General features: G+C 36.4%; 1 protein-coding gene across 4 annotated transcripts in view; it reads right to left on the reverse strand.

Annotated features, from left to right (window-relative positions):
* bmp2k (BMP2 inducible kinase) overlaps positions 1–15284 on the reverse strand; it is a 37716-nt gene that overhangs the window by 17647 nt on the left and 4785 nt on the right. For all 4 annotated transcript variants that reach the window (XM_079872952.1, XM_079872951.1, XM_079872950.1 and 1 more), the window contains exons 2-7: positions 5010–5128; positions 4825–4930; positions 3887–4029; positions 2376–2497; positions 1211–1292; positions 215–347 (exon numbers count right to left, since the gene is read on the reverse strand). In XM_079872952.1, coding sequence (XP_079729078.1) covers positions 215–347; positions 1211–1292; positions 2376–2497; positions 3887–4029; positions 4825–4930; positions 5010–5128 — 705 coding nt within the window. The remainder of the gene's footprint in view (positions 1–214; positions 348–1210; positions 1293–2375; positions 2498–3886; positions 4030–4824; positions 4931–5009; positions 5129–15284) is intronic.

Below are 15284 nucleotides of genomic sequence, written 5' to 3' on the forward strand. Positions count from 1 at the left end.
AGTGGGGAAATTACAGAATGTTAATTTTTGGGTGAATTATCTCTAAGTCAAGAGGAGATGTGACAAGTGTGCAGTACCTCAATAATACCAGGGGGTGGAGCTATTGTTTAGCTTAATTTCAAAACTCCACCACAGCCTGTGTACACACACCCACATTAAACCATCTTACACAAAATCATTTCAAATCTCTTGGGAATATTTGAAAGCTGCTTACTTATTAAACAGTGCAACTTAGAGGAGAATTTTGAACCGTCCGGAACAGCAAAGGTTCCGTCACATATGGCAACTTGACTCTCCCCAAATGGAAGTGTGAAGAAACACAGCTTGTACAACAAGCATCCAAGCGCCTGGGAAAGAGAGAAAACAAGAAACTGTAATTCCACACAAAGACATTCAATACATCAGGTTTCACTGCTCTAATAATTAAATACTGCACTGTGACAACACTTATAATGGCTGACAGCTGCTCTGTTTCATAAAGGATGAATTCTGAGAATTTTTTCTATTTTCAGACGGAACAAATGGGCAGGAAGTATTGTCATACATTTCCTCTTCCTACCCGAGCAAGTTCTGACACGATGACCATGAACTGCTACCATCTGCACTGGTGAAATTTATCACAATGTGAGCTTTCCACTGAAGGAGCTTCATGGGAACTGGCCCTTTCTTTTCTATTCAGTCCAGCATTTGTTTGGAAGGAAGAGCTGTGAAATAAGGCTAAGCTATTTACCTTTTACAGCATGTCAAGTTAAAGAGGAAGTTTGCCTTCATGAGGCCCTCATTCCTGTCTTTACAACACTGGAAACTCTTTCCTTACTGCTTTCCATCAGGCCCACATGCACATAACACCGCTCCTCAGCTCTAGTAAACATGTCTAAAATATGTCTGACTGCATCTCGTTACAGTATAACTTGAACAAAATCTACTCATTTCTACACCAGTGCACCTTGATACATGCCTAAATGTTTCATGACGCAAAAAAGGATCAGCTTTGAAACAAAGCCAGGATTTCAAGGATAGCTGTAAAAGCACACCCCTGAGAGCCCTCTTTTATGGAGGAAAGCAGTTTCTCATCTGTGTCAGTCTGACCAAACCAGCTCTCCAGCTTGTTTCTGTGTTGGAGATTGACATGGGAGGGAATGAAAGAGAATGACTGGGTGGAGGTGAGGGAGAGAGAGAGAGAGTGTGTGTGAGTGTGTCCATTGCCTACCCAGATATCGGCCTTTGTGGTGATGGCTTTCCCTTGGTACAAGTTAATCATCTCTGGGGCGCGGTATGACAGAGTCGTGTACCTAAGCAGAGAATAATGAAAACAATGGAAGGTTTAAAAGCACTAACTTTCTGGCACCAGAACAAGTAACAAGAAATTACATCATCTAGACATCAGCTTAACACATTTTGTAAATTCCTTTATAACACTGCGTGGAGGAAAAGCCCATATTCTGTTATTTTGTCTACTACAAAATGCATAAGCGTGATACACTCTCTAGAACTACAATGCTCATCTCACACACACAGTCAGTTTTTTAAAGAACATTTTTTTAAAGGCATTTATAATATTACAGATGATTTTTATTTCAAATCAATGCTGTTTTTGTTTTGTTTTGTTTTTTTACTTTCTATTCATCAAAGAACCCTGAATTTTTTTTATCACAGTTTCAACAAAAATGTTAAGCAACACATGATTTTAATATTGATAATTAGAAATGTTTCTTGAGGGACAAATCAACATATTAGAATAATTTCTAAAGGATCATGCGACACTAAAGACTGGAGTAATGATGCTGAAAATTCAGCTTTGCTGTCACAGAAATAATTTACATTTAAAAATATATTAAAATAAACCGTTATTTTAAATTGTAATATTTCAAAATATTACTGTTTTTACTGTATAAAAAAAAAGAAAAAAGGCAGCCTTGGTGACCATAAGAGACTTATAAAAAGTTCTTACCAACCCCAAAATTTTGAACGGTAGCGTACAATTGCTTGTATAATACCCCATTTCTGGACAGGGAACGGAAGGGTTTCAATTTAATTTGACTAATCACTTAAACAGTAACTCTGATCTTATGGTGTAAATATAACAATTAACATTACTTTAATAGATACTAGTTTAGCAGTTAGATGAAAAGCAATCAATAATTACGTAATACATGTAACCGCCTGTGTAATAATAATAATAATAATAATAATAATAATAATAATAATAATAATAATAATAATTCCTCAAGCTTGGTGTTTTCCCAAATTCAGTGCAAGTAAAAAACACATACCAAACAAAAAATGCTACCATGCTCAGAAAAAAAAAAAGGAAAGTACTAGTTGTAAATCCCACTGTAATTCAGAACTCTCCACTGTACTGTAAAAAGTCTTACTTCTTGATCTCATCCTCCACAGCAGCTATACCATCTTTATGTGGAAGCAAAACTTTGTGTGTGGCACTTCCAAAATCACACAAAACGTAGTTTCCCTGGTCATTCAAGAGGAGGTTTTCTACCTGCAAGCACACACATTTGTTAGTCATCTTTGTTAATAGGTCCAACTACTGTAAATTCCGACAGTCAAGAGACAAAGGCAGGAGAGGAAGGAGGACATTTAGGCCACGTCCAATGAAGTCCTATATAGTGTTAATATTGGTACTGATGTTTTTTAAAAACAATAACCTTTCTCAGCATATTCTGCATACCAATATTCAACACGCCAATGACTTTTTGCCAGCTTTTAAAGGAGCAATCTTTAATTAAACAGCTCTAATCATGTGGCTACTTACACCACCCAAATGTTCAAATTTAATCAAGACAGTGTTAAAATACACAAAAAGTAGTATTAAGGAGGTTGCAACCACTTTATTTGGAACATCTTGAGAACGTACTCCATAAACATAAATGCTTCTTGGAGTGGACAATCATGAGATCCTGCCTTATATTTGTTTTTCAACACGGTTACACTGCAAAAAAAGACAGACAAGGCTTAAGCCTAGTTCCAGATTAAAATGCATTGAGCTGTTTTAACTGAACGCAACTTGCACTGACATATCTTAAAATGTTTTTTCTCAAGATGCACACCAGTAATGTTGTTTTCTAAGGCACGTTTACAAAAGCTACTAAGGCCTAATCCTGGCTTAATCTAAGCTCTGTCTGTGAAACCAGGCCTTAATGAACAAAAACAACATCCTAAGTTTCTCATACAAATCATATGTCTTGAATGAATACTTGAATGGACTATTCTTATAGTACTTTAATGTCTTTTTTGGAGCTTGACCAGCAGTGGTCCTCATCCCCTTATTTTACATGAAAAACAACAGCCCTGCATGACAAATGAGTAAACAAACGCATTTCTTCCACTTCAGTGTTCAATAATTTCCCAATTATTTTAGACTGATTGGTTTTGACTGGTGGGAAAAAGTGTTTGTTTGAATGGCATCATTGGCCTGTTCCCACACTTTTCTGCCAAAAGGGCGGACTTGTTTCTTTCAAGCACTGCTGTTTTTCACAGACACAGTATAGTCTTTGCCTGGGTTTAACTAATGCTTGCCACTAATAATGTTTGTGAGCAGAGCAGACTAATAGGTTTGGAAGGTCATGTCTGGTATCACTGTGTTGAACTGGTATGGTCAGGACACGGTTGCCTAAACTGATAAGGAGTGTCATAAATTTACCCTTTCAGCTAGTTTAACAAAAGAGAATCAGTGATCAGCCAGAGTGCCTTATACTTGCTATTCAAGATTTATGAAATCACATAAATGAAAGTGCAGACACGTCAGTGCTTGTGTCTACAGCTTTACACCTGCAGTGAACTCATTTAAATAGCTGCGAATGAACTGTATGCAAATCATTTATATCCATCTGGAATTGCTTAGAAATATCCTGTAGTTGTCTTACTGTACCTTCAGGTCTCTGTGGATGATTGGAGTTTTACACTGGTGGAGTCTGGCAACAGCTTCACAGGCATCACAGAATATGTTGAGCACCTCCTCTTCAGTGAATCCTACGCTCAGCCGTTGGTTCATCTGCTTCACCACCTGACCAGCTAGATGGCACACAATATTTCAGTCAACAAAGTAGGGAGGTTAAGGAAAACCAAGGCCTTGATATAATCCATTAAATCCAGATTTGTTCAGTGTTATTTTAGAATTATTTATATACTATTAGAATATTTATTACATTTAATAATTTGCTTTTATTTATTTTCAATTTATTTTATTTTATTTATTTTCAATTTATTTTATTTTATTTTAATTTTAGAGTAATTTTGTTATGTGATTGTCATTTTAGTTTTTATTAGACTAAAAAATGGCCGTTAAACTTAAACTAGTTTTATTAGTTTAAGTTTCCCATTAACGTTTTACTTCAATCAACAATTATGATTATTTTTTATAGTTTTTGTTTTTGTTAACAATAGCAACAATGGATTTGTTGTCCAACTTCAGTTGCCTGCAGAAACCAGTTATAATCTTCTAGATTAGAACATCAATTTGGGAACCAAGAACTGGCTCTTTTTCAGAAATACCATAAATTTCAGGATGTTCAGTTCTGTTAACAGTTCTCTAAAACAGCTGCCTCTAAAACAGGATGTAAAAATCAGAAAAGGTAAACAAATTTAAACATGTATTTATTTGTTCATATTTCCAGTTGCACTCTTCAAGTTATTCCCTTTGTAATGGTATTTCACATTAAGATTATAATGAAAGTCGAACAGAAGTCAGAGGGATGAACTGTGATGCAAGTATGAACTTGTATTTCAGGAAATTTAAATCACACAAGGACACACTTTAGATTGCATAATATTTAGACCATAGTTTTGTTTGCATCAAAGCTGTATTACCCTTGCAATACTCCATCAGAATCAGAACCTCCCATACACTGTCTCCCACTGCATTGGTGGTTGAGTCCAGATACCGCACAATGTTCTTGTGGCCCGACAACTCTTTCTGTTGGCACATAAGAAAAAATTATTTATAGGTGATGTACTGATGTATTCACCCAAAAACATATTGTGTCTTGACTCACCATGATTGTGATCTCCCGCTTGAAGATGTTCAGATCGTGGATGTTGTTCACGTACATCCTTTTCAGGGCACATCTTACTCCACTGTGCGTGCGGGCCAAAAACACCATGGAAAAACCTCCTGGATACACGAACACACACATATACAGGAGGTTAGTTCAGATGTTTATCTGGTCAGCGATCTCAACACATCTTAATGAGCAGTTTGACCAGTAATAGACATTAAACAGTTCAATAAATCACATACAAGTAATTGTATAATAATTGTATAACAGACCTAAAGGTTTTTAAAACATTTTCAACGAATAAGCTAATCTATCTTTTTATTCTCCTAGCAGAGCGTCAGTAATGCAGTGATGCAGATTAATTTTAATATTAATTTAATAATAATCATAGCCAAATAATAATAAGAAAAAGAAGAATTTAATACATTAATTGGAAATGCCAAATCCTCTTGATATCGCTGATAGCTAATGCTTTTGACGATATCTCTGGCTGTCGTCAATACACAATATCATCGTCTATCGGCACAACCCCATTGTTTATACATTTTATACAAAAGGAATAAATTAAAACAAAACAATAAAATGCTGAAATGCTTTTGGAAATGTCTTTGGTTTGGAGGGTAGGGTTTTGGAGAGATAGTGTGTGGCTGAAATAAGCTAAATGTCTGATATCACTGGCAGCAACTACACTGCCATTTAAACAGAGACAGGTGTGGGTAGCACTGTGCACCAGAAATGAGAGTCGGAACAGAATAATTTAAAACCCATTACAACAGCCCACGTCTAATTTTTGAAGTACATGGAAGACATCGTTTGTAAGAGAGTTCTTTCATTCTGCTTTTTCTCTCATCTAAAACTGGAAGACGTATGCTCCCTGCTGAATGAGTGGACAGAAGGACAGAAAAGGGCTGGGACGATACACCTATCTCCCGATTCGATACCATCACGATACTTGGATGCCGATACGCTATGTATAGCGATTTTTTTTAAAAATTGCCATTCTACAAGTATTGCGATTCGATATTGCAATTTTTTTTTAACACTAGACCATCGGGAAAAGTTAAATCATACACTTATACAGACTGTACGTATAAGATGAGTCATATTTACAAAAACAAATCATCACATCTTTCTGACTTTTATTTCAGAAGCATCATACAATACTACATTCTCTTGAATAAATGATTCAATAACAAATACATTTTTTAACAGTGACTTGTCGCCATTTAGTGGCGAAACAATGTAATCAATAAATGCGTTATTTTAAGCAACAAGTTTCTATCAAAAGCTGATTTTGATCACTAAATAGACATCAATGTTCATATTTGAACTTTAAACTTTTATCCAAGTACTTCTATGATAATTTTAACTATTGCATCACAGAAATAATGATACTATGAGATTGAAAAGACTGTTTGTGAAGCGGTTTCATGATCACTCTCTCCCCGGGTCAGCGGCAGCACCAACACAGCTTTGAATTTTGCGATATGATTTTGTCAAAATTTAATAGACAGACGAATTGAAAGATCGCGTGGGTGTTTGCATCGAGATCACAGTCTTTTAAAGATGAATCGTGCAGCTCTTCTCTTATCTCTCTCTCAGCATATGAGTAGCGCGAGGGCTTTTCAGTGCTTTCAGTCTCACGTCTCCTTCCATGCGTCCACTTGGGATATTACGTCACAACTCATAGATAACGACACATTTCATCCTCTGTTGGAACAAAAGTGGCTAACTTCTGTCAACCTCATCTACAAGCAAGGACAAAAATAAAGCAATTGAATTTGAATTAATATAGATTCTGGAATAAAAAAAATCAATTTTAGAATCGTAAAAAAATAAAAATAATAATAAGATAAAATAAATAATCGGGATAGCTAGGTGAATCGATTTTTCCCCTAATATCAATCCAAGATGAGTTCAGGGATCATTGTGACCTTCTGTGAGTCTGGCTCATATTAAATGCAGGTATGAGACAGAAAGCTCGAGATGTCCTCGCAGTGCAAGTCCTCTGATATTGCTTAGTTGCTCAGTTGCTCAATACATAAAATGTATTTTCAGGAGGAAATTATAATGGAGGGAGGCAGTCTTAAGCCAAGTTAGGGATGGGCTCACTGTTGGCAGTCGCTTGTGAACAAAGTTAGCCTTAGGAGAAAGACAACCTTATAAGGTTAGTTCACCTGAAATTCTGACATGTTTACTCAACCTCATATTGTTTCACACTCATATGACTGGCTTTTTTTTTTTTTTTTTTGTGGAACAAAAAAAAGATGACAGTGCTTTTTTCCGTAACACGGCTGTCAAACCTCAAAAATGAAAAAGGCACCTTACAACTTCTAAAAGTAGATCATACAACTTGTGTGGTAAATTCCAACTCTTCTGAAGCCAAACACTATCTTTGCATAAGGAAAATACAGTCAAGTTCCAGTAAAGGTCACGGAGATACTAAAAAACATGGAAGTAAACTGTAAAAAGTAATGAGGGTTAATAAACTGATTCCATTTGGGACACAACAACAGCAGCTTGAATTTAAATGGTGAGAGTCAATTTAAATGGTAAAAATGCTTATTAAAAATAATGCCAATTAAAAATAATGCCAATAAGTAAAAAAAACTAAACACAAAAAAACACCATTTTAATATCTAGCCACCTTGCTTAAGCCTCTGTGATTCAGTGAAACTCAATCAATGCGAGTACTGACCGCCTACACAGTGGTGAGGGGCTCTGAACCAACATGCAGCAAAGAGGGGCGCCATGCCTCCGCAACACTTCTCCCATCAGTTCCAGGGTGAATGAATCCTGGCAACGTATGACTGGTGAGCATTTTCTCATTAACAGCATGCTGAGTCACGGAGCGGTCCGCAGAAAGAGAGTGCCCTGGCACAAAGGAGGACCCACAATGCCGCACTTGTTGCCTAACAAACTCATGCTTGTTTAGCCACCCTGAATTGAAAATACATTTGTATGGAGAACCACTAATAAGGACCTTGAAAATGTAAAGAAAAACAGAGAAATCTCAACATAAACTTGGAATATGTTTAAAGACTACAAAATAATTAAAGTTGACATGAAAATTAAATTAATTTATTGTGTAAACACATGTTGAATATCTTATTGTGAAATATTCATCATGCATACATTTTTTTGTTTTATGTCATACCTTGATCTTCTGGTAAAAAGACAGACTTCTATCTAGTGACATGCTAGACTTCAATTATTTAGTCTGCTTAAACCCTGCCTCTTTCTTGCAATCACCCTAAAGCTCATTTTCATATAGCCTACGCCTCCATTTAATCAACAACTGATCGATAGAAGCAAGCCTCCACCCTCCATTTTTTTCTTTTTCAATAATTCGTTTAACTCGGATATAATGACCTGAAGATATTTACGTTACAATGCTACTTAAACCTTGTTCCACAGGTGTACAACAATGATTTTTACTGTATGATTACGCTAAAATCAAAGCAACTGCATTCACAAAGAGCAATCTATCCTTGACAAAATATTTTAGAGCTGAGCTGACCTGTTAAAAAAAAAAAAAAATTTTTTTTACAAAAATATTCACAATTTTAAAACCATCCAGGTTTTCCATGACATTAGAACCCAAGTTGTAGTAATGCCCTTTTGTTGGCACTTAAAGAAAACTATTTAACATACAGTGTTATGATACTGGAGGGGCAGGGTAATGCTATATTGCCCTATCACCTATCACAATCACTGACCTACATACTACATACTACAGTACATACTATAGCCTAGTTCATATAGTATAAGTGCACAGTTTACAGTACGTCATTTGGAAAACGACACAGATTCATGACTGTGGGCAGCAAAAGGGAGGGGCATGACAAAGCTTTCTTGGCAACACATGATGGGCATCTAATCCGTATCTGTATTGTGCTCCACATCCAGATACAAAGAATACTTAGCCAGGCTGCTACTAAAAAGATAACTCATCTCAGCAGTAGGCTACATGAATGCAAAAAAAAAGCTAAAAGCAATTCCTGCCTGTTCACAATGAGTTGCATATACAGCATGACATCCCACAACAGTTCCACTAACCATGTGGAAGCACAAAGAATGAACAAAGTGCACAGAATAGAGAACTCAGACGCAGCTCAGAAAGTGTGCCATGGTTCACCCTGTCGTTGAGCAAGGAAAGCAGTTGCATGCAGCTGATGACTAATATAGACAAATAATAGTTCAGTCTCACACTAACATGCTTCTCATTACTAAGCCCAAGTGCTTCCAGAGGTGCAGAAATGCACACACAAACATTGTTGTTTATTGGAGTCTTCATTGAAAATGAATTCACTCACCCAATGTTGATCAAAATCTATGTGACTTTCTTCTTTGGAAGACACACACACACACACAAAAAACATGTTTTTGGTATATACACAATAAAAGTCAGTGAGGTCCAATGTTGTTTTAGACACTAACTTACTGATTTTCATTGTATGGACAAAAATAGCTGAAACATTATCCAAAATATCTTCTTTTGTGTTCTTCAGAAGTCATACCGGTTCAGAACAACATGAGGTTGAGTAAACAATCACATTTTTGGGTGAACTACAGACCCATACACCACTATCTTTTGTGCAAGCAGGACAATAAAGTTAAAAAAAAACAAAAAAAACAACTGACACTGATAGAAAGGGTCTTGAATCACAAGACAAGACATGTTGTGCAAGAAGGCAGTTTTTTGTTTACGATAAACAGGAAGTGTAGTCAAGCCCTAAAATATTAGTAACACTGAACACTGGATTATCACTGATATAGGTCAGGTGCTATTCTGACTTACTTTCACTGTCATATTGACATATTCTGTCACTTATTTCTTCCAGTGATCTAGAACAGTAGCAAGAGACTGGTTACACATCATTTTGTTAACCTAAGTGACATCAGGCAATGAATGAAAGCGGCCACTAATTCCTCACACGAGGGCCCATGGTAAGGCAAGTGATTTAACAAATCCAAAATGTTGGAAGTGTCAGTGGTGTTGATGTCCGCTGATGATGCCCATATGGTACGGCCTGAAGTTCTTAAATCAAGCCAGAGTTTTAGCTTCCTCTCTTTTGGTGGGATGTCAGCATTAGCTTCATGTCATGGCTCATTATCTGGCAGAGAAGGTGAAGTTCACGTGCGAGATTATGGGATTGAAGTGTTACGCTTTGAGCAAATGTTCTTGTGTATTTTTCACTAAAAAATGAAACTTCTGAAAACTGGAGTAGTCTGGGTTGGTTGTATAGATATAAAACACTGAGAATTTTCAAAATAACTTATTTTTGTTCCACAGAAGAAAAATATTATACAGGTTTGGAACATGAAAGTAAATTATGCTAATTTTCATTTAACCGTTTAATAACAATAGCCTATTATGTAACCTTGGTTCCCTGAATAGGGAACGAGATGCTGCGTGGCTGATGCTATGGGAACATATGGGAAGAGTTCTGCTCATGCCAAGTAAACATCTTACTGCGATTAAGACCTTACTCTGATTATTAGAAATAATCGCATTGTTGGTGCACATGTAAACGTAGTCTGAGAAATATGCTCTGTTGAAGCTCAGGCAATTTAATTATATGGTTGGCAAAACAATGAACAGGATGAAACTTAACAGAATGGAAATGAAGAAAAGAACAGGATGCTGAACTGGATGAAACCCAACAGGATGCAAATAAAAAGCTAAACTTCCCATGGCTCAGTGAGGATATAGTATAGAGGATATAGAGGCTCCAGTTAATATAAGTGTGAGGGTGTCAACTTCAAGACTATATCTTTTGAAATGTAGGCAATATTATATTGTGTAGGTAGCTGTAATTTGAATCGAACAGCATGAAACGTTTGAGAGCGAGACCAACCACATGACAAAGAAATGGCCCACTTCACTAAATTAACGGCATGCTGAATCTCCGAGAAACATTACTTTTACATTCTAATTTATTACTTCTCTACACGCCATCCTCTCGGAATAATTTAGAGGATTCACAAATCTGGAGGAATGATAGGTACCCTAGCAAATGGAATTGTCCACAGGGATGTTTCCAGCAGATCTAGCCCAAGTTTAGACCTTCTCCTCTCCAGTAATGGAGCCAGAAATGAAATCCCCCCCGCCAGTGGCCTGATGTGCTGACGATCACAAATGTTGATTCTGCTGTGTGTAAGAGGGCAAACAGAGGACATTTGCCTGGCTGTTCTGGGTCATTCCTACAGCTCTGAAAATACAGATGACTCCAAATTAGAGCTGGGAATAAAGCTTAAAAAAAATTGTGGTGTTTGAAAAAAAAATTCTTGATTTTTTTTTTTTTTAATCTTGATATTTATGTACTGGTCTGAAATGCCTTGAAAGTTTTTTTTTTTTTGTTTTTTTTTCTTTCTTTTCAATCAGATGAGCCAACATTTATATCAAACAGCCACTGAAACGAGGTAGATTCTAAATGCTCAGAGCAAATAAATATGCATTTAATATTCATTTAAGCTACTGAAATTTCAAATCTCACAATCAAACCAAAATGAATCCTTTCTCATGTAATCACTCAATCGGTGTTTCAACAGGGGAAAGACACGCACAAAAAAAGTAAAAAAAAATTGTTGAGATTGTTGGCTATACAATGTCACTCAGCCTAACGTTACATTTACCTCAAGAAAGCTATTCTATGTCCTCTCTATAATACTCTATATATAGATACTCTATAATACTCCCTCTCTATAATACTCTGTAATACTCTCTATACTCTATAATAAATAACACTAAAGAGCATTTTGCTAAATATAGGCTATGCACTGTATTACAAATTCATTATATTTGTACTTAACCTTTTAGTGATGTCTTCATTATTTAAAGTATGTTTAAAAACAGGTGATTACAGTTTATTGTAATTTAAATGTTTAAATAAAATTTCACCAACAAAACTGAGGTAGAAGCAATTCTGTTATTAAAAGGTTAATATAAAAACTGCCTCAAGTGCAATTTAAAAGTTTGTACAACTTAGTTTTAGCTATTTGAGTGCTGATTATTAAATAAGTTTGATTGATTGGTTGTTAATTTATTTATTTATTTTCGGCCAAATATATCCTGAATTTTTGGTTTTGGCCCAGAATTTACATTTCGGTGCATCCCTACAAATATCTGTTAAAGAACACTGCCTAATCAGTTTCCCTTGAGTCCTCCAACTTACACCACAATGATGCTCACAAATTTATCTCTGGCACAGGCTGACCCTCTAAAAATAGAGACATGTCTGCTTTTGGAGAGAAGCTTAGAGATTCTGCACTTTGCGACAAGCTCCTTGATGGCAACATGAGGTTGACTTCTCGTTCTTTTTTGGAACATTACAGATGGTCTTCATTTTCTTTCTCACAGACTTGATGAATACAACAAAACATTGTTTATATTTTTAGCAAAAGCTTATTTTAAGTGCATGCTATTCATTTATTTACTATATGGTACGACAGTCTGCTCTAACTCCCCATCAATATCAATGTAAAAGACATCTAATAAGTCTCACTCTGCCGTCTAAACAATCTACATTGTTCAGGACAACAAGTGGATCTGGTCAGAAGCCAGACAAAACACAAAACAGTTGCCAAAGACGATTCACCACATGCAACCAGCAACATACTGATTTAGACAAAGGGATTAAAGCTAAATCACAGTTAGATAATCTTAGAGTACTAGTGTTTTGACAGAGAATTGCTTAAGGAACTCTTTTGAGCCAACACACTGTGCGAGATGCCAACCCCACTCTGGCTCACAAAGCTTGAGTGACCTATTTTCTCAGAGCAGTGTAAGAAATGTGTGTGTGAGGTACAGCTGAAATGTTAAAAGCAGAAATGGGTCCTCACAGAAGAGTGAGGAAAACCTGACAATCATGTCTTTGTCATCTCTCACAAGTGCCACTAGAAGAATGTCGGCTTGGGCCAATGCAGTCAGACCAAAGAAGTTTCGATCATTTTTAGATTAGTAAAATTAAGCAAAGGGTGTTTTAATAGGTAAAGAGGCCACACTTCTTGTTTCAAACCTTTATCTCGGCAGGTTCCTTTGAATGATTGTTTTAATTCACTGGCATACTGCCACTGGAGGACTGTGCTAAATGTTATGTCATCTGAAGATGACACAGATATAAGGGGAGGTGTCACACCAAAGAGAAACCATAAGATAACAGACACACAGCATTAGCAACCAGCATTGACAAACAGCACAGGGATTTTACAATAAAGTGCTGAATGAACTTAATTTCAAGGTATTTTTCAAGTAAATCATTTGTTACCATAAAGATATTTACAATAGATCAGGCTTGCTGTAGAAGTCAGTGTTACCGATGTGAGACAGTGTTCGGATATACACCATTACATTATTTGGTGATCATGGCACCGCCCCCACACCATAGAAATAAAAAACATTTAGTTCAGTTTGACAACGGATGCTACAATTAACTAAAAGTGTCTGCTCTGCTCAATACAGCAAGAGCTACAGAGTCACAGCACAGTGCAAGAGTCAAATTTCCCTTATCACGTGACAAGAGTAAGGAGAGATGACTGACAAGACAGTCTCCACATCTTCACACAATGTGCGTCTTTGCATTCCTGCCAAAGTGTGCATTCTCGTTTAAACGTCTGTCAGGGCTCGACAAAAAGGACCTCCCAATGAGTCGGGGCCAGCATGAAAAACGATTGGGTCAGTGCAAATCATCACAAATCATTATCAGTTACACATGTTTTAAGTCTTGCCAATTTAAGCATTCAAGTGCAAAAAGACGCAAAATAACTAATTTCGGTACTTGTGCACTGTGTGTGAGAAGTTTTCTGTGCGCACACATCCTTAGCATGCGCACACACAGGGCTAGTTCTCTTTCAATTCTTTGTGCTTGACAAAAGACAAAAGTATGTCAAAATGCCCATCTTTGCAAGAATCCTCGTAAACAGTCATTTATGTCTTAAGAGAAAGTAAACATTTGAGATAACGCATATAAACAGTACATTGGATCGATGCATTCGGTCTTAAAGTGACAGCAGCCTGATATTCCTGCTGCTGTCTGTGTCATTAATGTTAATCAAATAACAAAAGACAAAGATCTCACTGCTCTTGAATGAATAATTTTTGTAACTTTAAGGATTAAACTATTTCATGTATACAGTGATGACTATACAGTGTCTTTTACATTTGATTAGGTCTACTTCATTTCAATTTCTGTAGGCAACCCGAAAACTTGTGTTAAACCTACCTGAAAAACCAGTTTATTTCAGTTGTGTCTTTGTTTTACTTTGTGTCGCTCGCTATTGCTTGTAATTTGGTTATCTGTAGAAAAGATGCATAGCATTGAGCCCTGCATGTGCCACAGATTGTGATATACTAGTTGCAGCCAAAAAAAAAAGTCTCAAATGTATTAACAACTTAGAAATCTCACACAATAGGCTAAACAAAACATTGTCTAATGGACCACTGACTGTTAAACAAGTTCAACATTTACTAAACTACACAGCTGTATTACAATATTTGAGTTATGGAGATTATTAAAGGCGGTCTGACGGACGACACAGAGCGTCCTAAAATTCGAGCACATTGTTTCTAGGAGTCCAGGTACGACACCGGAGGATTCTCTAAATCCCACCATGCCACTCACATAGTTATCCATTAAATACATTGCCACTCACATAGTTATCCATTAAATACATTCAATAGCCTAACTCGTTATTTTACTCATGCATCAGTCACTTTGCATGTTTGGCGATTAGATTTACTGATTTTTTTTAAACTTGAGCACAAAAGTACAGAATGACGCGTTCGGTGACCAAGACATGAAGTGCCTCGATGGCTAGTCCTGTCTGCTAACCGGCTTTAAAGTAGGCTACTAAAAATCTAAACCTTTTTTTTTTTTTAAAGATGGGGGTAAAACACCCAAGCCTGCCGCTATAATCAGTCACTCTTGCGCACAAGACAATAGCCTGGCCTGAGATAATTAACTTAAGCATGCAGTGGAAGTGATGAAAAATTTGGTGTTTATTTAAAAACATTTTTTTTTTGACAATTCACACTGTTTCATGTTATACTTTCAACAGTTTTATTTTGAGTTTGAGTTTAGCAGACGACTTAAGGGACCTGTTTTGATGCCTTAATTTTTTAGGGCTAAATGTTTAAGGACTTTGTTGCAAAGCATAACAGAACTTAAGGCAACTCTCAAGTAATTAAGGGAAAATAGGCCTACTTAATGACAGCCTTAAAGTTTCTTAAGTGGACCTTTTTTATTTTTTTGCAGCCCATGTTTCACTAAG

Source organism: Squalius cephalus (assembly GCF_949319135.1).
Source record: "Squalius cephalus genome assembly, chromosome: 5".
NCBI classification, from domain to species: Eukaryota; Metazoa; Chordata; class Actinopteri; order Cypriniformes; family Leuciscidae; genus Squalius; species Squalius cephalus.